This window comes from Eucalyptus grandis, chromosome 7, assembly GCF_016545825.1.
Source record: "Eucalyptus grandis isolate ANBG69807.140 chromosome 7, ASM1654582v1, whole genome shotgun sequence".
NCBI lineage: Eukaryota > Viridiplantae > Streptophyta > Magnoliopsida > Myrtales > Myrtaceae > Eucalyptus > Eucalyptus grandis.
In genome coordinates, this window is record NC_052618.1 from 53,754,764 (window position 1) to 53,777,850 (window position 23,087).

A 23,087-nucleotide genomic window follows, 5' to 3' on the forward strand; every position below is an offset into this window, starting at 1 on the left:
GCACGGGGTCTCCTTTAACCGCGGTTCAATGCTGATCGATTGGAAATGGGGGCCATCGGGGTCTTTGTAATTTGCGAACACCAATCGACGCATTGACCTTCGAATTACTAAATTGGGGTTCGCATGGACCCGAAAACCACGACATTTTACTTTCACTACCCATTATTTTTCTTTTTGGGGGCAAAAAGCATACGTTGAGTTATTCTACGTCCACAAACGAGACCTGAAATGACCGGTCCTGGTCTTTTCAGAAGTTCGTTCTGTCCATGCATTACTTAGTTCAACTGGTCAGTTTCCTCAGTTCACATGCTATGACCAAAAAGAACGGTAAATGTTGATTATGAAAGCAATAATTGTGGTATTATCTATCAGCGAATGGCCCTACACTGCGAGAGAGAGAGCTAGGGATCGACGTTATATCGATAACCCCATATTTCATCTGATGGAATACAAATTTCTAGACGAAGACAAAGCGAGATGTTCCCACGTAGACTCGGCATGTGATTCTCCTTTTGGTCGCTTGTGAGTCGTGGGACGAATACGAGATTATTCATGCCGCCCACTCAAAATGCCAAAAGACAACACAGAGAGATAGAAAGGAGGAGTCCTTGGGGACGGGTCAAGTTGGCCATGGTGGCACGAGGGGGAGGGGGAGGGGTGAGCTGGAAGGCTCGTGCACGCCAGAAATGATGGTCACGTCGTGTCTGACTGGACACACATTTGTCCCCCCTTAACATTTATTTATGCGACCCCCCCTCCTCCCGCATCCATCCACGCTAACACCAGCTCAGGCCCCGACCATTTCTTGTCCCCCCCATAAAATAAAATGAAAAAATACAGGAAAGCGAGAGTGAGGATCAGAGGCCAGGGCTCTACGATACGGAATGATGCCCGCCACGCTCGCCTATCGATGGGTATCATCGCGGCTCACGTGCGCGTCACGTGTCGCCCTTGCGGACGCGGCCGAACCCCTCACGTGCCGCACTCTACCTTCGTTACAGCGACAGGGTCAAACTCCCCCGACTGGGCCTTCACTTAGGATCGCGACTCCGGACTACTTAAACGAAAAATCGACGACTCCGACCGTCCTGGCATCCCAGTTGTAGCACGAGGTCCGGGCTCGTGCGTGGCAATCGCCGTTCGATTGCATCATGCAATTACCGCCATCAGATGTAGCCGTCATGGATGGAACACTTTCTTATAAATGTTTTGCTTACTGAAAGGATACACACTCGTCAATTGAATCGCTATACCAAGACGCCTTCCAGTGACTGCAGATTCAACATTCACGAACAGACGACAGTAAGCTTTTATCTTTGCTAACAAAATTGTCAAACCTTGACAGAACATTCCGCGAGTTGCCAATCTGTTTCGACATCAAATGGAAAGAAAGGTCGTACCACTCTGAAATTCGGTGTCCAGCAAAAGAAGAAAACATTAAACCTATAATTCAAGAGCAATTAAAAAATGACTCAATCCTCAAAGGCCACACGACAACTTGAAATTGTCAATTTTTAGACCGCGTTTAATGGTAAAAATGCATGTGCTTTCAAATGATAAATCCGCATCCAGCACATAATATACAGATCTGATTCATATCAGTTGGAATCTGTCACAGGTACGAAGAAACAGCTAAAAAGGTGACACGGTCACTACAGAGCGGTACGCTACGCACATGACGGGCAGAACTTGCCCCGTGCAGAACCACAACCATACTTGTCCACTGAATCAAGCCTGTAAGCAACGCTCGTACTGTACCTACACGAGAAAACAAATCTGGGGTTTAATACACCACCAGAAACCAGAACTATGATCACGTCCACTGCAACAACACAGTTACCGTCAAATCCTCTCAAAGGCACTGCGCCGCTACCCCACGGTCAGCTAAGCTATTGTTAAACGCGATATATTAGCTTGAGAGGATGATGGCACACCACCAAAATTCTCCAATTGTATGAATAAGTACAATAAAATTCTGCTAGTGAAGTTAATTTGTATAGCCACCACATAACCATGCATGGCCGTTGCAAACATGATATCCACCGAACAAAGAGAAGCATATTTGGAAATATTTCAAACTGATTTCGGGCAAGTGATGCACAAGCATTCAATAGAGAAAGAGAGGTTCTGGTTCGTCACAGCCCTTCGATATGTTCAAACCATGAGTGCAGTCAAGAAGTGCTCTGATGAAGCATGCGATCCAATAAGATGCATTACTTGGACAAAGGAAAGCCAAACAAGCAACATGCAAATGAGATGCTCTCTTCATCAGTAAAATGAGCGCCATCACATGGGAGGAGTCCTCCGTCTCACATGAAACATAGAATCGAGAGTTGAGATGCATCGGCTGAAATCTCGATATAAAAAGTCGATCAGGTGCTCAATGAGTGAAACAAATTTACAGAATATCAGGCAACTGTAACTGTTTTCCTAATTAAGAACAAAACATCCTAGATGTCAACTTTCAATCCCTCACTATTCCAGACCTACAAGTACACCATATTGTGAAGTAATATAACGACATTAAAGATGCTTTTTCAATATTATTCGCCTATATCTACCTCGCCATTCACCATAATATCTATAGAAGAGGAGCTCCTTGCACCATGCTTCACCTCCCACCGTAATAGCTTGCATATGCTGCATCTATGTCTGCAATGCTCAAAGAACTTCCATGAGAAATAACAGTAATGATAGGACCAAAAACCACTTCTACATCCAACCATCCATCATTATCAAAACATAAAACAAAGGGAATTCTAACCACTTTAGCCAACAACTGTCCAATTATCACTTCTCCGAAAAACGTGAAACAGAAACTACGTGCTACCTAAATGTCAATCTATTCCAAGTTTACCCTGAGTGTGGATTGCTCCAACACAAGGAAAGAAGAATGAAACATAGTACATCCCTTGTTTTCTATGCACTTCAATGTAAAAGGCTCCTTCAGACCATGGTTAAATAAGATTACATACTAAAATTATAATACTGCCTTTTGTAAAACACACATTTAAGCATAAGATTATAATGTAACAATATATCACGAAAGAGTACAATGACTATGTTGGGTCATCACCAGAAAGGATTTAGTACACATTGCAAATGTAATAAAATGGAACGAGCATGATAAATTGCAGAGTGGTTGGGAATGAACTGTTCTAGTGTTTCTTATCCACCTCGTGCTATGTGAAGCTCTATTGCAACATACACGACAAATTTGATTTGGCGTTTGAGTTTTTGTGGAGGATTGGCTTCCACACCGATACATATCCAAACCAGCCTAGTTAACAAGTCCAACTCTATTGATAGTATCTTCTTCCAATGTCAATTCCTTCATCACCAGTTTTGCAATACTGCATGTCATGTCATCTTATCTTGATACAATATAGCAAAAACACAAAAGCAGAGCACAAGCAGATCCAGGCCTAGCAAGCACGGGGTGTCAGCTAAAGAATGGGGGAGGCAAGGAAATATGGAGTAATGAGGTACCTGAAAAAGAACTAATGTGATTCATTGATGCGCATTGACGTAATTTACTGAGCCCTGTTGACCAAACTGCCATATTAACCAAAGAACACAAAAATTAGGGCATATCATGAAGTATTCACTTTGCCAGTCAACAATTAGCTATAATCTAAGCACAATCAAACCACTTAACAGCACAGACACTATTCTCAACCACATTTTACTGTTTCAAAAAATTTACCTGAAAACGTCTCATTCTATTGAATGAAATTATTTGCATAGAGCAGAGAAGAAAACTGTAACACTTCTTATTTGCCTTTTTTTGGTGCCGTATTTGAGGGTAGAGTGCCCCATATCATTGGGTATTATCTCGGTTAAGGTAGAAAAGCACACCAATCCCCTTCTGCAATACATTATGGACTGGTCGTTTCTGATCTGACAAGGGACTTTGCACAATATCACCTCACTGATTGTAGGTTTGTGTGGTATCATGAGTTCATGATTCATTCAGAGTTTTGGGAACAATAAGACAACATCTATAAATGGTTAGAACTATATATATAGAGAGAGAGAGAGAGAGAGAGACCTGTGGATTCATATAGCCCACAGGCTGATTCAATGAAGCCTGCTGAACATACTGCAAATCAACAAAAAATGGGAAGTATAAGACAATATGAGATCTATAGATATTAGCTGAAAAACTCAAGACTTTCATTTTGAAAGTATGGCCCCCAAACATTTATCATGTTTTAAAGAGAAGAGACACTGCTGCACACCTGGACATTCTGACCAGGCTGACCTCCTGAAACATCCTTTCGAGCTGAACCATCTCCACCCCTTGCAGAACCTTTGGTGTCGCCCTATAAAGAGATTAATATACACAACCTCATTGAACACAACTAAACCAATTAACCAAAAAAACTAAGAAACTATGATAGTGTAAAATAACAGACCTCTAACTGTTCCATTGCAGCCATCAATGTGATCATCCCCGATTGAGACATTAATCCAAAGAGGAAGCATGTGTCAGAAAAAAGCATAATGAAAATGTACAAAATCTAAAGATACAAAAAATTAAAGAATGGAGATATCAATGTTTTAAAAGCCAAAAAACAAAATCAATTCCCTTTAACTTATTTCTTAAGCCAACAAAGCACCATTATATATTAGCACATTTTCATTGCACAACACATTCTAATTATCTAACTTGAAGTAGCTCTAATACAATGTTCAGAGCCAAAAATGCTAAAGCACGATACAGAAGGATGCAACTGTCATTGTTAGCAAGAGATTGGCTTTTACAAACCACTCAATTAGTAGTGGCTGCAATAAGAGGAAACCAACGGCATCATGGAACTACTGTAGAATGGCAAAAAGGATGCACTTCACCATAAAACAAACAAAAAATAATCATCTCTACAGCCCCGACAACAGAGTAGTAGCTGCTCCACAAGCTTCAGCACCATAAAGTACTCCAGAATATCATTAGCTATCCACAAGTCAACTAAACTAAGGCTGTAACCCCCGGCATTAACATAGCAAAAGTGCCATTTGTGTAAGGCAGTGAAACGGCAGCTCTAGTTCTCAGAATTTTAGAACATATACAAAAACAGAGAAAGAGAAGGCAAAGAAAAGGAGAAGGGGCAATAACTGAAATAAAAGAAACTTAAACAAGACAGTTTTTTCCAGCCATCAGTGACATCTCACTGCAAGCTCGACCTCAACCAACTTAAAAAATTATAGGTTTATTTCCCTAAAACATCGAGTACTTTGATGGTCAGCCAAGCAGCCATCACAACAACTGAAGCATTTATATACGTAAAAAAAGTCACACATAGATAGGAAGCATAACTTACCTCTCTATACCTAGCCAGGTAAACCTTGAGTGGCTCAATATACTCTTCAAACCCCAAGGTTGCCATCGCCCATAACAAGTCATCACCATTAATTGTCTTTCTCTTCTCCTTTTGGCATTTGTCACTTGCCCTAAAGAGAATCCGAATAAAACAAAACTACTGAGTAGGAATTTCTATGGCATTTTTCTAGTTTCTCCAATAACTTTTCACCCAGGAAACCCATCCTGATGCGGAAATCGACAGAGCAAAGTCAATATTGTTTTTCCAACGAGAGCAATCCCAAAGAGAGAAGAAAACCCAGCCACCAATCAGGAAATCAAATTCGACTCCAACAACAGCGATCAGAATCGCAAAAACCAAAGACCTAATCCACGCGTAGACCCCACTTAAAGCAGGAAGCGGGCAGTGAAGTGAACTGATAGAACCAATGATACCGACCCACAATCTGCGCACACAATCCAAGCAAAACAAGACCCATTCCAAGCGAGCAAAACGAAATCCGTAGCACGTACTCGCTGGTTATGAAGCTGATAAACTCGGAGACGCACTCCTGGACAGTGTCCTTGGCGTCCTTGGCGATCTTCCCATTGGCCGGCAGCGCCTTCTTCATGATGCGGCTGATGTTCGCGATCGGCAGGTACCTATCCTGCTCCCTCACGCCGCCCGACTGCGGGCTCTGCTCGCCGCCGCTCTCGTGGCTCCCACCGCCCATCGGACTCGCCGGTGCTTCCGCCATCTTATCAATAACCCAGCCTGCTCCCCCCACCCCCAAAAAAAAAAAAAAAAAAAACCAAAACAAAAAGAGCGAAACCCTATGTTTAGCAACGCCATGCCTAGCTACAGAAATGGATGTACTTATACAAAGCGCGTACAAAAATTACGTATCCATGTCCTATATCCGCATTCATCAACCAAGAAATTCGAAGGAAGAAAAACCCTCAATCTACCAAAGAAATCGCCGCCGATCGATCAAGCACGCGCCGGACTAATCGACCGCGAACCGCGAGGCGCGTCGGAATCGAACGCCCCGCCGTCGATTCGCCGCGCGCGCATCCGCAATCCGACATGAAGCCGGGGGGGAAGGAAACCCTAGGAGAACCTCGGAGTCCCGCGCACGCGCCCGGAAGAGAGAGAAAGGGAGATAGAGAGAGAGAGAGGAAGAGAGAGAGGGAGAGAGAGAGAGCGACGAACCTGGAAGGGAGAGGAAGGGAGAGAGGAGGAGTGAGAATTCGATTCGTATTTGGCGCGCGCGTCGCGGTTTTTTTTTTTTTTTTGGGGGTTTTTTATAAGGGAGGGAGAGATCTGACGACGGAGAAGAAAGGGCAGAGCGCGCAGAGAGAGGAAGAAGAAGATCGATCGGAGGAATGAATGGGATTGGATGAACTTTGAAGCTTTCCTTTTTGAAGAAGAATGTTTTCCTTTCTCCTTTCTCCTTTTATTTTCTTTTTTCTTTTTTTAACTTTTTCATTTTTGGGAGGTTTAATCTTTGTCGCGTTTATGGGAATTCTCGGCTCCCGTTCGGCGGTCGTCTCATGGGCCTTAGCTGGGCTCGCTCTCGGCGGGCCCAATTCACTACGTTAAGATTGAACCACCTTGCCATCCTGCAATCGAGTCATCTCCGGTCCTGGAAATCTGAGCTGTGTCGATCCTCATATGATGCTCAACCCAATTACATGGGGCATCGGCGCGTGCGATCGGAAGACGAAAACCCTCGGGGTCATTCGGTAGAACGCGGATGGGCAAGTTCGGTTCCATAGATATGCAGCGTGACTAGGCTTGTTCGGTTCTTTAAATATGCGGCAAGAATGGGATGAATAGAGCGTCATACTCCACAAGGATTAGGATTAGCAAAGCTGTGAGTGCTTTTCTGACTGTCCTATCGTTTTCTTGTGTACTTCATTAGAATGAGAGAAATCCCTTTTCGGGTTACTCGAGTGCGTGAAACGAGCCGGTAGTATCGGATGCATGAAAAGGCCAAGGAACGCTGTCCCGTTCCGGTCAATGATACCCCAGAGAGAGAGAGAGAAAGATACAATCTCTAAAATCTTTGATTTGGAGATAGGTTCTTGTTACACTCATCTCAGTAAAGCACACAAAGAAGAGGCAGCGTTCCGTTCTTTCTTTCGAGGGTCCGCGATGCTGCGTCTAATGAAGCCGGCACGCGACATCCTCACATGATTGCTCGCTCCCGAGAATGGCTCCGGTTCTCAGCACCCATCCAAGGGATGAAGTAGAGTTCCCAGGAGGGGTTTACTGCGATGTCATGCTGTTCCTCAGATCATCTGGTTCCCCAACGGCAGACCAAGAATCGTTCAAAACATAATGTCTGAAATCCCTTATGGTAACACAGATCATAAGGCAAAAGTGAAATCATCGCGATTGTATGCCGCTCTTCCGCATTTGGAATCAGTAGATCCATCACTCTTAGATCATTCTGCACGTTCCATGCGAAATACAGTTAAACCAAAAGAAACCGGATGCAGTCATGCATGTTTTTTCCTTATTCACTGAAAGAAAAGAGAAAAAAAAAAAAGACATAAGTTTTCTGTCATTACTACGCAATGGACAAAGCTTCTCTATGGTAGTACATGGGTAATTTTTGCGAGGGATACGGCAGTAGCACCAGACATACATCCCGACATGTAAATAAAAATTGGCTGAAATTTCAAAATAATGATTGTGATCTTACTCGAGTTGACAGATGCGGGACATTCGGAAGCATTTCTTTTTGGCTTAGGAAGGCTCATGATGAATCCAACAAGTGCCCTTCTAACATTGCTTTCTCCATGATCTCCTTCTGGTCCTCAAACACAGAAGCATCAGATCAGATGGTTTCACGTAACACGTGAAAGATACATAACAGCAAATGTCATTTACCTGGATCATTCTCGTGATCATCCCTGGACCATCCTGGTTTCCAGCAGATAAAAAGAGAAATGATGACATCAATAATGACAGGAGCCAAAGAAAACTTCAACGAATCATGCTGTCAAAACATTCACAGACCTGAAACTGCTTCTCTTTCCAGGACACCTCTTTGTAGGTCCTTGATTCTAGTGACGCATATTCACTTGGAACTAGAATTGCATCCACATGCTGCAGAAGCCTCAAACCATCTGCAGCCACCAAAAACCACATGGAAACTAATAACTATCGTCCCCCAACTATTGCTAGGAAAAGCTCGAAGTCTGCATGTGATTAGGCTGGTCTATGTTATGGTAAATATACCTCCACTAGTCAGCCATTCTTATCTAAATGGGTTATAATAACTACATGGCTCCAGGAAATATTTACGCACTCAAGTCTAACTAAGCAATTCAATTCAGAACACGAGCCATCGATTGATACAACCTTCAATGCAAGCTAAAATACCATCTCAGCATCTGACCAACCAAGCATGCAAATCCACATCTTAAAATCATAGTAGAAATAAGGGTTTCCTTCTAAATTCCAACAAGACCAAGAGATTCATGGTGCAGATCTCTGCAGAAGACAGTACAGGCATAATACTATAGCTGGTGGCAAAAGAGAGAGAGATTTTACTCGTGATAAAGGCCTCTTCCCAAAGCCCATGCATTGACCACGAAGGTGCCACTTCTCGAAATGGAATTCCCTTGCTCAAGCATACTCTGCATGTCCCATTGACATCAATGATGATGTTAGAAGCATAAAAGAAATGAGCTTTTTCTTTGCATTGAAACTCATCGTCTATAACAATGTCTCAAAATCGGGAGAACTTGATAATCATCACAAGAGTGTGCACTAGCTCAGCCTCGCTTAGTTTATAATCGACCAAACAAGGATAATATGTCTCATTTTTCTGGCGACACAGCAATCAGTTTTTTCATGTAGATCAATAGCTGTGTAAGCTCCAAAAAGGGTTCTCCACAAGTGGTGGACTTACTCGATCACAAGTTGCCTTAGAACACCAGGAAGGACACCATCACTTACAGGAGCTGTCTGCACTTCAAGAGAGGAATAAACATTCGTCCCTGAATGCACACCTTTCCCATTGTCTTCACCATTGTCCTGAAAAGAGCATTTAGTCAGGCACTTAGAGCTGAAAAATAACCCATCGAACTGTAGATTCCCAGCCACGCAATTTTAACATTTCTTTCCAATAAGTAAAATGAACAATGGAAGTTCAAGATCGTCATTTACTGTCATTGATTTGAAATGGACACATAACCGAAACACAAGATATGTCATCTCAAATGAGCAAATCATAATTTTCCGAGTTTCTGGCGTCCATTTTCTGCAATAATAGCCACTGAGAGACATGAAATGAGAATAACTATCCACAAGCATTGAAGCTGTAACTAGTGACCCTCATCAAGAATGGCAAGTTATTGAAGCATGACCAAGAACCTTCAGGGCAATTGAATTTCTGTTAAAATGAATGCCTTCTTAGATGCTCACCTTGCGGCAGACAATGAAAAAGTTAGTTATAGTTCCCTCAAGTATATGATCACCATCATCTGACAGCAATAGCTCAGTCACAGAAGGAGGCCTCAACTGCTCCAGAGGCTTCCTGAGCCTGTCAACAAAATGAAACTGGCCTAAGATCCACAGGAACAGAAAAGGTTGTCAGAAACTAATACGAGGAACCCAGAGAGTTGTAATAATATGTGCTGGCCTGGCAGTGGTAAATGTAGCTTATTAAAAGAAGATTCTGAAAACAACACGTAAAGGATTCATCAAGAGTTGAACTAAAGTTTCAGTTAATTATAGAAGAGCATAGTGAATGAAAATACATCAACTTGTGATACGTACTAAAAAGTTAGACATTTAATTTATTTTAAGAAAAACAAAGACCAAAGATCATGGTAAATTTCTTAAGGAGCTTGCAACCTAACCTTACCCAATCCGAATACTTTGCGGCAGCGACACTCCTCCCTCTTCCCACCAAAGCCAATCGTGCGCCGCTTTGCCCAGCACCAAACACAGGGGGAACATAAGCACTGACATGAACATGAACATCGAGAACACAATCGACCCTCTTTCTACCCACATGCACAGATTTCCTCAAACTCTCCAAATTCCCACTAAGCAAAACCGTGATGGCCAATTCCTGCCCCATTTCTCTATCTCTCATCGCGCGAGGCAGCACCTTCCTCGTCGACTCATTAACCAAATCCGGAATGCCCGGTTCCCACACTGACAGGGCCATCGACGACGCGGACGACGCATCCACAGGCCAGCTTGATCCGAACAGAAACCGCGGCTCCGAATTCAACAGGATCTTCGCGGAGTTGATCAGCCTGTTCAGGTGCCTCCCCCAGAACAAGATGCAGGAACCATCGTTGTGAGTCCGAGTGGTCGTGTACGCCCCTGACACAGTTTCCGCAATGCCCATAATCAGGTACCTCATGCATAAGCGTGCACATGCAGAACCTATAGCTCACGACTCCATTATGAACATGCAGTTTCTTCCAATTACAGCAGACAAGACTCTGTCTGAGGAATTCGAGAGTCGCAAGCTCCGATGAAACCGGTCACTAAACCGTTCCGACAGGCTAGATTTCATCCCTTACTCGAAGCTACAGACATGGGAAAATAGCCGGAAGAAAACACGCCGGACTCGACTCCTACCCAGGAAAGAGAACAGAAAAGGGTGTCAGAAAGACGGTACCCGGATGGGTTTCGAGGAAGGAAGCGACGGTGGGAGCATCGGAGGACTGAGAAATGACGCCATTGCTCAGCAGGAACCTGCAAGTCGACATGGTTTCTAGCTTCCCTTCTCGCCGCCTCAAGAGAAAGGACTGATGCACAATTGCACGTATCAAAACAACACGGATCGAAATCGGCGTTTTGAAGAAGATGGGCCGTGGCCATTGACTTTGAAGCCCAGGCCCAATAAGATTCACTACTTTCCTAAAAAATAAACAAACGGCTTAATATATAAATAACTTCGTTTTTTCCCCTATATATATTCCTAAATTCTGACATTGTTGCTTGCAAACGAGTGATCACTCTTACAATTTTCATTTTTTTCCTTCTCATTTAACTTATTGAAGAGATTAAATTCGCAGCGAAATTTCCCCTTTTAGCAAGAAAATTAGTTTTATGTACGCGTAATTCAAAAAATGGCACAAATTTCATACGTATAATTATGATTATTGATCGTTATTCATTAACTATCGACACTTCCCATGCTATGTGTTTTTTTAACCATCATTCATCAATGACAATTATTTAGTTTTATTAGTAATTCGGTTGTTGATAATTAGCCTTTAGTCTTTAGTCATCAATTACCGACATGACCAAACAAGCTAAATTTTTTTTTCTCAAGTGCTTCTCTTGTTTTTTCTTTTCTTTTTATCACACATGTCACCAAGTCAATAATCAAATCTAGTTTCAATGGTAACTGGACAAATCGAATTTTGTGCTCCATTAAGAAGATTACATCAAAGACATTGTGGAAATCCAAATTGAAAAATTAACAGTCAATCAACAAAACCATGTTGAAAAATCACCAAATTATGAACAGTCCGATATTATTTTTTTCTAAAGAACTTTATAAAATGTTAGCTGTTGACACTTTTTCCCCCTCTTTTTTCCCTCTTCTTCCCAAGGGGGGAAAATTCTCAAATGGGGTCTAACCAGCCTTTCTTGGCGTGATGAAGTGAAGCATTAAAGCCAGAATCCACCACTAAATGCAGCAATATCTCCATAAACGGCAAAGGAAATCCAGTCCCATTTAAGTTCTTGCCTGCGAGGACTGCAGCGGTTTTACCAAAACAAGCCAAGGCGGCCAGAAGGAAAATGTTCATGCATGGTTTTTCCCCTTTTTGTACGGATGAATACGGTCGAGACTATCCCATTCGATTAGCAAGTGACAAGAAAGTCTACATCAGGCAAGGCTTTGCCTCAATTTACATGCCAATTCCTTATAAGGAATTGCAGCAGATTACTCTTTCTATGTATGCATCGTCTCTCCGACAGTCGCCAATGCGAAGAAGATGGCACCCGTTCAGCACCTATAAGAAGAACCCGCCTATCTTCACCGTCCAGAACAGCTTGCTGAGAAACTGGGATCGAATTCGAGCTACAATGGCTGCTGAATCTCTTCCTGCTCATCTGCGACAGATGCTCCACGGGCTCTCCCTCGACGAGTTCTACTGCTTCCATCGCGCCGACAGGAGGGTCTACTCTCGGCTGGTCATCAACCTTAACCGGGACCTGAACCAGTCCGTGCAAGTGATGGGGCTCCTGATATGGCTGGAGAGGGCAGGCCGTGACCAGACCCTTGTGGCCACGGTCCTGAGATGGCCCGACAGCGTGCTCAACGCGCTGGCCGATGAAGCCGTTGAGTGCCTGATTTGCATGCAGAGGGATGAATTCCTGTCCCCGTCGAGAAGCAGCGACATGTGCTTCACGCGGAACCTGACTAACCGTGAAATCGGGCTCGGGTTCTTCCATAAGCATCGCGCCCTGATCCTTCAGGCAATTAGTAAGGTCATCAACGAGGTCTGCGTGCTAGCGTTCTTCGACATAATGCAAAAGGTCGTGCAAAATAGGGCTAGGACTAGTAATGCGAACGCTAAGAGCGGCAATTTCGCACACCCGAGTGAACAAGGTTACGGCGATCAGTCTGTATATCCGATACCACCGGCTCCGTACCGAGGTATTGGGGTCGGACCGCCGAACGTACCATCATCATTCATCCCGCTCTTTAGAAAAGGAGGGTATTTAGACCTGATTTTCGGGGAAGATTACGAACAGGAGGCGCAAACCTTCAACGACAGTTACTTCCTTAGTGGCGAGACAAGCTATTCCCAAATCGAAGACGACGCCGGGGTGCCGCCCGATGAGCGGACCATATTCTTGACGTTCTCCAAGGGATATCCTATTCCAGAAAACGAAGTTCGCGAGTATTTCACCAGGTTCACTCCCTCTCGATCACTTCGTTTCTAACGACAAAGCGGGTCGCACAATACTCTTTCTTAAGCTAACCGAATTCGTGACTACGATTTACATTTCGATGTTATCTTCAATCTTGTCTGAATATTTTGATTATTCAATCAACAAGGCAATCAGAACAAAACAATAGGAGGGCTTATGAACATTAAGGGTTGCAGTAGAACTAAGATTTTCTTTCCTCCCTTGATGATACAGGCGGTTCGGAAACTTCATAGAGGAGCTGCACATGCAAGAGGTGCCGCCGGAGGAGCAGGCCTTGTACGCGCGTGTCGTGGTCCGCCCCGCCTCGCTCATAGACACGATACTCAGCAGCAGGAGCAAGGCGAAATTCACCATCAACGGGAAGCATGTGTGGGCGCGCCGGTATGTGAGGAAGACAGTCAAGTCGCCGCCGCTGACCGCCCATGGAGTTCCGTCGCCTCCAGAACAACCATGAGTCGTATTCATGGTTATTCGTCGTCGTCGTTGTTGTAGCGTTCCAATGTATTTTTTGCAATCAATTTCCCGCCATAGATATGGCATTTTGAACCTCGGTTACTTGGATTTCCTAGCAAATATGGAGGATCTTATTTATATTTCTTTATCTTTGCAAATGATTATTCTCATTCCTCTTCTACAAAAGCCAAAAAGTCCTAAAAATGGTAAATTATGTTAATGACATATTTTTCGTAAAAAATGAATGCTTTTCAAAATATTTTCCTAAAAATGACCAATTATATCACCCACAAAAATGAATTGACAATTTTTTTTTTTTTATCGTCTATAAAAATATTGAGACATAAATTCTTGTTGATAATGAAAACTTTATGAAGCGGCATAAATTATAATATTTAGAAACAAAATTTTAAATCATTTATTTTCTTGCGAAATAAATAGACCCTAAGACAAAGTCAATAAGTGAAGTCTGTACATGGTATTCGAGTGGCAATAACCTAGTGAAGACTAATGATATTATTGCCATGAAAAGGAGCTGTGCTATTGCAACCGTGTTTGATGACAATCCCCACTTCCTTTATGTAGTCAAGCATGAACTATGCGGTGAACCGACAAATTTCACCGACAAAAGAACAGTCAGGTGAAATTGTTGTTAGAAACACAAAATGGCATCAACAATTTGTACTCATTTTGTTATCAGTAATCCGAACAACCCCATCCACATGAATCTCCATCATGAACATTTCGGCTTATGCTGATCTAGCTCGTGATTTCGAACTTGAGCAGATGAGAATCGTCGGCCCGACTGCAGGAGTTCGATGGTCAATGAGAACAAACCCCGGTCTTATAGAGAACCAAGACATCAGTGCTGATCAAGTGGTTCATAAGTGGATCTGTAAGTTCGATTCTGTTCGATATTCACGGTCGACGTGCGTGAGATGGGGATCAAGAATAGGCAGTGCATGAATATCGAGTAGCGTCGGGTGGATAGAGCCCAGTTTAGCGCGCTCTCATGTATTACCCTCGACCTCACACGATGCATCAGCAAAATTCGGCATGATCAGGAACCCAGGGGCACAGGATCGATGTTCGCAAGTATACCTCAAGCTCACATCCTATGATGAACAGAAGAAACGATGGCACATTTTCTGGTTTGCTCTCAGAAATTAGGAACACCACCTCTTATTGCGAACCAAGAGACAAAAGTCGGTCTTTCTGAGATGGTGGATATACAAAGCACCCAGTGAGTTCTCAAGAGCATACACATATATATATGCAAATCGTATATCATTTATACTACATGATGGGTCATAGGTTTTTTTGTGCACTTGGTTTATAGGAATTAAACAAACCGAATCCTATATAAATTAAGAATGCACTCTAAACAATTGGGTTGGTTGCTATGTCCTCTCTTGCTGTTTCTTACCTAACCTTCACAAGAGAGAGCATGGCGACAAATTGGTCATGTGGACCTCAGGAAGATGAACCAGAAGCCTCGCTTAGCTTCTGTAACTGAAGTAGGCACGACTGGCTGTATTATTGTGGACACCATTTTTCTGGAGACTTACTGGGAGCTGTGGAGGAGGGTGAGGAGTGGCTGTGGATGAAGAGAATCCTGATGATGCTGCATAGGTGAACAACTGGGCTTGTTGAGACCCATTGTTGGCATTGTTGACATTGCCATGCACTGGCAATCTGTAACTTGAGAACCTCAATGCCGGAATCGCTTCGGCCCTCTTCTCCATTGCCTTTCCCTGCAGTACAGCAGAAAAGATCGTCAGTAAGCAAACTTCGTCTGCTAGATCAGAAATCAAGCAGCCTCAGCTTGTGGCTGCTCGTGAGTTGTATAATGTCGAGTGGATAATATCCATCTTCACTCAATGTTCATGCTTTTAGAAGATGAGATTGCTCAGCACTGCCGGCTCTATGGCGTGTTTTGAATTGCTTCCAGAACATGAATTAATGGAACATTTGAGTGTAGAATGATATATGTAGTCCAAGAGGACAATTAGTAAGCACATGGGAAATAAAGAGGAGAGATCTGAAAACGTTTTGCTGAAAAACCAAGAAAATTTTTTGGTACTTTTGACACGATAAAAGTGCTCGGACCTGCATATATGGTGTCGGCCATGTATCTGAGGCAAAAAGTTTAAGAAAATTACGCAGTAAAATCTGTCACTCAACAAAAATGCGGATGCAGAAAACTGATAACCCCCCAAAAAAAAAAAGAAGGTTCACTCTTGATTTGGATCTTATTTTACATCAATCATTTAGTTCATGGATCCATTGCGATAGATGTGTGAGATGAGACGGGCATCAAGATGCCCCCTCCCAAAATGCAGCTACATAGTAAACTTTTTTCGTAACATGGTGGTGAATGAGGTTTCTTAAGGTTTTGAAGACCCAACACTAAACAGTACTAGCCAAAATGAAACATGGTTTTTCATCAATAACAAGCCCATAATTTCAGTTAATGAGGACATATTTTGACTAGCCAATTGAAGCAGTTAGCTTAGCATCCAAATAAGTAAAACAAACGGTGTTTACAAGCAAATGGAATGGAAAGAACGACGAGGAGCTAAGTACCTCATAATTTGGTGCGAGTGCAGGATACAAGGTTGACCAAATGGGAGGACTCCTTGATGCCATTCCAATATTGGGAAGTTCTCCACCCTTGTGAGCAGATGAAGAGCAACCAACCTGCAAATTACGAGTTATAAAGACACAATAAATCATCAGTTTCTAAAGAAAGAGGCAAAAATCGCACAAATTACTAGGCAATTGCATGATTGATCAAAAAACTACCATCACGATATTTGGCATCTCGTGGTCGGCACAATGAAAGAGCATATCCCTTTGAGTTCCAGCTCCCATGGAACTACTTGATGGCAGAGACATTCCGAGGCTCAGATCAAGATTGTGGCCGCCGCCTGAAACCCCATTAAACACCAGAGCTTCTTGTGATCCATTGTCACATTGTGGCAACTTTCGATTTAGTCTTACAACCACAATTAAGAACCTAAAATATCAACTTTAAAGGACTTTAATTGAGCTGTACCTCCAGCTCTGGGATATGGCTTAGTGTCTCCTTCGTAACTGCCTGGCTGGAAGTTCATTACTGCTTCCATTCCATTACACTTGTTTGCCGCATTGTCAGAAGCCCTGGAATTAAAAAGAAAACAAAGAGGAAGCATCTCGTCTGATCAACTAAGTCCACCAATATGCAGTAGAATTATGCACCTAGTGCTTAGAGAGGGAGAAAAGGAAAATTGATTTCTAAGATCACAAGGACCTCGGAGCTTCAATTTCAATGTCAAATAACCCAAGATAAATTTACCTGCAAATAAGCACCACGACTTTGAAGATAATAGGGGCGAACCTGATCATCTTTTTTCTTAATCACATTTAAGACAAGTCATCTTAAGATCTGATTCCAATTTTAGGAACCACTTTAATTTTGTAAGTTCTGAAGGTTCAAGTTTCAGTTTTTGCATCAACCTGATTCGCCAGTGAGTTAAAAATATCTCTGAATTAAAAGAACTTGCGGACAAGAATTCTTACTTGTTCCCAAGTAGCGGCCCCGCTCTGGCATCCCATCGACCACATTTTTGCAGGGTCATGCCCCTATGTTTTGAGCTTCCTCTAGAGATTCCAGTGCTCTGGCGGCGAAGTATTTGCACGAATTCCTCTTTCGATAAATTCACCATCTGTAACTAATTAGATAACAGTCACCAAACAAAGAACCCCTTCCAGAAGATCATTGGTATGCTATCTACTCATCAATGAATAGAACCTGTTTCATGTCTTCCTCATAGTCACTGATATTGAAATTGATGTCTGCATCGACTCCCCTAAACTTGATTGCCGCCCGATCATAAGCTCTGAATTAAAGAGTTCCACATTCGATTGAATAAGGAATAGGCATCGATAATCCTCTACAATTGGCAAGCAAATTCAAATTCAAAACACAAATCAAGAACTCACCTAGCAGCAGCATATGCAGTGTCAAATCCACCTGACAAAACCCAGAAACAACACATAAGACATCCCAAAAAGAAACACCAACTTCACGGAATTAATTCTCTTTTATCTTTAACAAGTACGCATATGCAAGCGAATTGAGCGGAAACCAAAAGGGAAATCCTCTTACCTAAATACACTTGCTTCCCACAATCCCTGCAACGAAATTTACCCAAAAGAAGAATTAAGCTAAACACTTGTTCTTAATCAGAAAAGGAAAAAAACATTGATACGAAAAAGGACAAGCCAAGATCAACATCGTCGGATGGACTTTAGACCTCAATCAAATGCAATGCAACATACAACATATCAAGAACAAAACCCAATTATCGCTAAACCAAGCACACCTACACACCATATATGCGATTCCCATCTTCCAGTTCGCCGGTAAAACGTGACACCGCGGTACTGGGAGCTCCGGGACCGGGGACCCCTGCGGCTCTTCCGTTGCTTCGGCTGCAGAATCCTGAACTCCGTGGGAGCTCCAGTGGGTTCGCCAAAGGACAAGTTCAGCCACTGCTGCCTTGCAGGCAACCCCAACCCTAATTCCGCCACCTGGTGGCCGTGCTCTCCGGCTCCGGCAACCGGAAAAAGCTGCCGTGTGATCAGCCCCTGTGGCGAGGGCGGCGGGTCTCCGGCCTTGAAACCGCCTTTGCTCCCTTTCTCCTTCTCCTTCATAATATAGAATATGGAGGAGGAGGAGGTGGTGTTGGAGGAGTTCTCCTCACCGGCGTTGCCAGAAGCTTCCTCGGCGCTGGCGACAATGGTGGAGTTGGAGGTCCCGGAATCTTCCTCCATATCGTAGTTGCCGGAGGCCTCGCGAAGCTTGGTCGCCGGTTCCTCCTCTCGCTCTTGCACATCAATCTGGTTCTTGTCGTTGTCGCAGGACGAGTCGCTGGAGATCATCTCGAGATTGAGATCCAACATGGTATCTTTTCTAGACGGACCTTTCTCGTCAGTGAATCTTTAAAAACTGAAGTGGGTCTCTGAGAAAATCTCGAATCTTTATGAAGCAAGAAGGCCTGGCGAGGGGAGGGCAATCTCCAGGAAAGCTGAACGAGAAGATGGGTGCAATATGTTGAAACAAATTAAGTTGTAGAGAGAGAGAGAGAGAGTTGCTATGGCGATCGGGGAGAGGATGAGTGAAGAGTGAAAAGCTCAAAGGAAATGCATTTTAAAGGGGAAGACGAGGAGAGGCTGATTCTTGTTTAAGGTGGTGAAGAAAGAGACAGTTTTTTCTGTGGTTTCTGTGGACGAATGGAAAGGAGGCCCCGAGAGAAGAGAGAGAGAGAGAGACGATGACGACGACGACAGATGGAGATAAACAAGAAAGGGAAAAGAAAACGAGAGAGAGAGAGAGAGAGAGAGAACAACCGATGATCAGCGACAGTAAAGCAGAAGTAAACTGGCTCAGGAGGGGACTGGAAGCGAGCTGAGTTCGTCACATGAAAACCAAAAATCCAATGAAAATCGATGACTTTTTTTAAGGAAAAAAGAGAAGGGACGAGGTAAAGGAGGAAGGAGAAACTGGGGAGTGGGGCTGTGCGGACGTGTTAACAGCAGCGGCAGAATTCTTACACTTGCCCCTCGTTACTGGATGCACCCCCTCCACCTTGCACTACTGAACCTTCTTCATCCTTCTTTTCCAATTCCAAGATTACACTCGAGATTAAAATGCTAAAAATAAATAATAATAATAATAACAACAACAACAAATAATAACAGTAATATCACAACATATGAGTTATTTACAAAAAAAAATCAGATCAAGAACCGCTGACGTTAAAAAAAAGGAAAAAAAAAATTGCACGAACGATTTCATCCAAAGATAGGTCAGGAGATGTATAGTTAAAAACCCTAAATCCGGGGTTAATAACATCGCATGAGAATTTCCATCAACACATTAGTGGTAACGGAGGAAAAAATGGTTCTTATGAATAAGAACCAATATAAATCATGATGACTTGCTTTATTTACTATGTAATGATGTGGTATGTCCTCATAATGCATCCGGCATGACTCAATTATTTAAATGAATATTGATTTAGAATACGTCGTATCACATGATTATTCTATTATATATCGGCCTTGAATAAGTCAAGCTTTACATCATAGTTAGAACACCCTCTTACTCATGCCCCACGCTTAGATATCGATTTCTATAGAGGATGTTTGCTTTAGGACTTATCTTTATGTTTACAATGTACTATGTAGGTGGCATTGCTATTCTATTTGACCCCATTAGTTTGGAGCAATTTCTAAATTTTTGGCGTTTGTCATACGTTGAGATTAATGATTAAGGAGGCGTGAGCAAGGGATGGAACTAACCCTTTGACAAGAGGGCAAGCATAAATGATTATATGGGTTTGATATGATGACTAAGTGACTTGCCACCTTTATTGATTTGAGGGATGGCTTTCCTTAACATTGATTAGAGAACCATTCTTAGAGCCAATTTGCAAAAAACACACTTCGCGATTTAATTGGTCTTGTAATTAGTTAGGGAACATAAGGTATTAATGACAATATCATTAGTATAAAATACAAAGTTTACTTTCAGATGTGTGGAACTATCGACTAGTGCTGCAGAAGGTTGTAGTGCTTCAGTCATAGGTTTGCAGCTTTGTGTAAGCAGGTTCAAATCTCTAAAAAGTATTAATAAGCCTGTAACAAAGTAATGGCAAAAGATATATTTATTTCATTCAAATCTCTAAAAGAATTATTAAGCCTGAACAAAGTAATGGCAAAAAAATATTATTTCACTTCAATTAATTATGTTTATGGATCTACACGCAATCAAAATATCTCTCTCTCTCATGCCGGCGAAGTGGTGGTCGAGACAGGGGGGTCAATGCTAACGCAATGGTGGTCGAGGTAGAAAGGCGTGCCCCCAACAAGATAACGGATTAGGCAAAGTGAAGGTTGTACCTTCAGCGTACATAAAGAAGACAGCGAGGAAAAGAGGTGACAAGAGATCATGTTTTCTCGTGTCAATACTCACATATTATATGTTAAATTCACATGTATTGGTATTGTAACGAGACAACTCTAGTGATCGTTATCCAATAGCCGGCTAACCATGTCTGCCGAGCACTCTTTTATATAATTTGTCTTCTACCATCAAGATGCATGTGCTGTACATCTGCACCATAGCCCATTTTGCCAATGTTTACGAGAGAGGGTTTCTCTACTGAAAGGGGGCAAGAAGCGCCTGCAAGATGGTTTCATCATAGGCAAATCGTGCCCATTTCTTCACGTAATCGACATGGAAGGCTGTCCTTTTCTTCACCACCTAAGTCTACATTCATCGGTCAAAGAACGACAGATTCGGTTGGCTCATATGGATCTTCACCTCGTTGCTTGAGTTGACTGAACTATTCGGACAAATTTCATAGGACGGTAGCCGCTTTTTGATTTCGAAGAATCACTCCAATAGGAGCAACGTTGCCAGCCAATAAAAATGAACCTTCATCTTTCATAAGCTGAATAGATTGAGTAAACCCTACGTTAACTACCCAAGAGAATTCCCGATAGGACCGCGATTAAAGTGTTTTTCAAAGGAAAAAATGAGGGGTTTTTAACCTTCTTTCACAAGGAATTACTAACAAGCGTGAGTCATTGACTCGCAACACGCCACCCATCATTCCTACTTAATTGAGCGATCCAATGAAATATCCGGACCACGGCATAACAAGCAGTTCGTTACTGATAACATCGCAACTCATTATTAGAAATATGAAAATTCGCAATAAGGTATCCGTAGACAAGCCTATCGAAAGGATTATCGTCGAATCTTGCCTAGCAGAATAACTTGAGAGATAGTGACAAAGTCGATGAGGACAGCGGCCTTTACCCAACGTCTCTCAGTACCAGGATTGCACGGGTGCCTACAGCGTTCGGGATTTTCACGGCGGCACAACAAACTCTGGCACAAATTGCACCAAAGGATATACGAAAAAAAGGAGAAAAAAGACAGTTTAAAAGCAAGGGTGGAAAGAGACATTTGAGAGGCTCAATCGGCGTTTTGCAAGAGAGGAAAAATCGGTAAAGATCGAGCACACGAGAAAGGTCTGTGAAATTAGGGTATGGGGCTAGGGGTCGACGTGGAGAGATCCGAGTGGCTAAGAACCCCGACAGATGGACGGAGATAATCACATCCTGATCTCCCGAAATCTGGTCCGGACAACGTTGACTACGCCATTAATGGTCACTTTTATTTTTTTTTTGCCATTTTTTGCCGGGGCAGGACCACCGTCGACCTGTCCTCTTGTTGCCTTATTTAAACAAGAGGGGTCGTCGCCGTTGATTGGATCCTGCCGTGGATCCGACGGCTTGTGTCCGTTATCCCCACGCCCGGGCCCACAGAAATCAAGCTACGTGAGTTTTGAGTTTTTTTCTTTTTCTCTTTCTTCTTGTGATAAAAGCCTTTAATTAATTTTTTTTTGGCGACATTTAATTTCGCCAGTTTTGAGACCCCATTAACTTAAATGCCCCGCCGTTTGTGGTGGATGGCCTTTGCGTGTCCCATTATCCTATTTTAATTTCCACCTTTTTGGGGCTTTTGGGACCATAATCGACACCAATTTAAAGAAAAACTTAATCAACTAACAAATAAGAAAATAGTTTTCAATTTTCCCGAAATAAGCAGCAGTTTTTCTCAAATGTTCTAATGAAATCGTTGACAAAATATTTCATAGGAGCAAAACATCAACTTTAATCATGATACATTCAAAATTCGAAAATCAGACAGCTGTCATTTGAATATATATAATAATAAAAATCTCGCGATCCAAAATAAAAGTCGCAAGAGAATAGTTTTAAATATTAAGAAACGCGTTGAGGATCGAGATTTTTTTAATAAAAAAAGCGATTTGTTTTATGGGTAGAAAGAGGGAAAATGGGGAAAAAGAGGGGTTGAAGTTTCCTGTGAAATTCGGTTGGATGTTGAAGTGGAGGAAAATGAAAGGGCAAAAAGGCATTAATAATATAACAACAAAAAAAAAAGTTAAAAACCGAAAAAAACCAAAAAAGGAAAACGACGAGGAAAGAGACGAGGAACGGCCGCTGTCCGGCCTTGTCCTTTCCTCGGCGCCCCGACCGACGTGTCCGCAAGGGGGGGAGGGGCCTTCATCGCCTGCTTTTCAGTTCACACCGCAAGTAAGTGCCCTGCGCTTTCGCATGTAAGTACCCCCCGTACTTTTAAGGTCAAACCTCAGTTTTGGGGGATTCAATTTTCTTGGGATTCAATGTCCTCATGAATGGTATCCCTTTAGTCCTTTGATTTCCCCTTTTGTTCTTCGGCCCATCGAGATGTCCAAATCGGGAAGGAGGGACCTTATCAAGCCACTCGGCGATATATGACGGGACATTTTCATTCGAAAGAAGGGA

General features: G+C 42.7%; 4 protein-coding genes across 7 annotated transcripts; 1 reads left to right on the forward strand and 3 right to left on the reverse strand.

The window, feature by feature from the left end:
* Nucleotides 1-2,333: 2,333 nt before the first annotated feature.
* Nucleotides 2,334-6,719, reverse strand: LOC104454181 (nuclear transcription factor Y subunit B-1). The gene is made up of 8 exons (XM_010068956.3): nucleotides 6,513-6,719; nucleotides 5,834-6,074; nucleotides 5,322-5,451; nucleotides 4,419-4,424; nucleotides 4,242-4,325; nucleotides 4,052-4,102; nucleotides 3,490-3,555; nucleotides 2,334-2,652 (listed from the first exon to the last, which is right to left on the reverse strand). Exons 2-7 carry the CDS (start codon nucleotides 6,055-6,057, stop codon nucleotides 3,511-3,513), a joined length of 540 nt encoding a protein of 179 aa, XP_010067258.1. The 5' UTR covers nucleotides 6,058-6,074; nucleotides 6,513-6,719; the 3' UTR covers nucleotides 2,334-2,652; nucleotides 3,490-3,510.
* A 626-nt stretch (nucleotides 6,720-7,345) lies between these two features.
* On the reverse strand, nucleotides 7,346-11,087 carry LOC104454180. Of its 3 annotated transcripts, none has more exons than XM_010068954.3 (9): nucleotides 10,954-11,087; nucleotides 10,178-10,652; nucleotides 9,741-9,858; nucleotides 9,226-9,350; nucleotides 8,865-8,950; nucleotides 8,328-8,437; nucleotides 8,199-8,231; nucleotides 8,011-8,115; nucleotides 7,346-7,755 (listed from the first exon to the last, which is right to left on the reverse strand). In XM_010068954.3, the coding sequence occupies exons 1-8, from the start codon at nucleotides 11,042-11,044 to the stop codon at nucleotides 8,065-8,067; spliced, it is 1,089 nt and encodes a 362-aa protein (XP_010067256.2). In that variant the 5' UTR covers nucleotides 11,045-11,087; the 3' UTR covers nucleotides 7,346-7,755; nucleotides 8,011-8,064. The 3 variants fall into 3 exon arrangements, with proteins under 3 accessions (XP_010067256.2, XP_010067254.2, XP_039172615.1); XM_010068952.3 differs by having other exon boundaries at nucleotides 8,011-8,118; XM_039316681.1 differs by having other exon boundaries at nucleotides 8,011-8,124.
* A 1,185-nt stretch (nucleotides 11,088-12,272) lies between these two features.
* LOC104455833 lies at nucleotides 12,273-13,680 on the forward strand. Its single transcript, XM_010070556.2, has 2 exons — nucleotides 12,273-13,207; nucleotides 13,440-13,680. The coding sequence occupies exons 1-2, from the start codon at nucleotides 12,273-12,275 to the stop codon at nucleotides 13,678-13,680; spliced, it is 1,176 nt and encodes a 391-aa protein (XP_010068858.2).
* Nucleotides 13,681-14,845: 1,165 nt separating this feature from the next.
* LOC104454178 (ethylene-responsive transcription factor RAP2-7) lies at nucleotides 14,846-19,183 on the reverse strand. 2 transcript variants are annotated; one of them, XM_010068950.3, is made up of 9 exons: nucleotides 18,055-19,183; nucleotides 17,830-17,855; nucleotides 17,664-17,694; nucleotides 17,473-17,560; nucleotides 17,241-17,392; nucleotides 16,738-16,841; nucleotides 16,485-16,609; nucleotides 16,266-16,379; nucleotides 14,846-15,433 (listed from the first exon to the last, which is right to left on the reverse strand). In XM_010068950.3, the coding sequence occupies exons 1-9, from the start codon at nucleotides 18,624-18,626 to the stop codon at nucleotides 15,179-15,181; spliced, it is 1,467 nt and encodes a 488-aa protein (XP_010067252.2). In that variant the 5' UTR covers nucleotides 18,627-19,183; the 3' UTR covers nucleotides 14,846-15,178. The 2 variants fall into 2 exon arrangements, with proteins under 2 accessions (XP_010067252.2, XP_010067253.2); XM_010068951.3 differs by having other exon boundaries at nucleotides 17,241-17,386; nucleotides 18,055-19,181.
* Between the last annotated feature and the right edge of the window lie 3,904 nt (nucleotides 19,184-23,087).

Excerpts from the sequence above, each read along its gene's own strand:
- LOC104454181 (XM_010068956.3), bottom strand. The coding sequence starts at position 6,057 with ATGGCGGAAGCACCGGCGAGTCCGATGGGCGGTGGGAGCCACGAGAGC. Across the intron at positions 5,452-5,833 it reads ATCAGCTTCATAACCAGCGA|GGCAAGTGACAAATGCCAAA; the intron begins GTACGTGCTACG and ends GATTCTCTTTAG. Across the intron at positions 4,103-4,241 it reads AGCCTGGTCAGAATGTCCAG|TATGTTCAGCAGGCTTCATT; the intron begins GTGTGCAGCAGT and ends GTTGATTTGCAG.
- LOC104454180 (XM_039316681.1), bottom strand. The coding sequence starts at position 11,044 with ATGTCGACTTGCAGGTTCCTGCTGAGCAATGGCGTCATTTCTCAGTCC. Across the intron at positions 8,232-8,327 it reads GGAAAGAGAAGCAGTTTCAG|GATGGTCCAGGGATGATCAC; the intron begins GTCTGTGAATGT and ends GCTGGAAACCAG. Across the intron at positions 8,125-8,198 it reads TGATCACGAGAATGATCCAG|GACCAGAAGGAGATCATGGA; the intron begins GTAAATGACATT and ends TCTGTGTTTGAG.
- LOC104455833 (XM_010070556.2), top strand. The coding sequence starts at position 12,273 with ATGCGAAGAAGATGGCACCCGTTCAGCACCTATAAGAAGAACCCGCCT. Across the intron at positions 13,208-13,439 it reads GTTCGCGAGTATTTCACCAG|GCGGTTCGGAAACTTCATAG; the intron begins GTTCACTCCCTC and ends TTGATGATACAG.
- LOC104454178 (XM_010068950.3), bottom strand. The coding sequence starts at position 18,626 with ATGTTGGATCTCAATCTCGAGATGATCTCCAGCGACTCGTCCTGCGAC. Across the intron at positions 17,856-18,054 it reads AGATGGGAATCGCATATATG|GGATTGTGGGAAGCAAGTGT; the intron begins GTGTGTAGGTGT and ends ATTTCGTTGCAG. Across the intron at positions 17,695-17,829 it reads TGGGAAGCAAGTGTATTTAG|GTGGATTTGACACTGCATAT; the intron begins GTAAGAGGATTT and ends GGGTTTTGTCAG.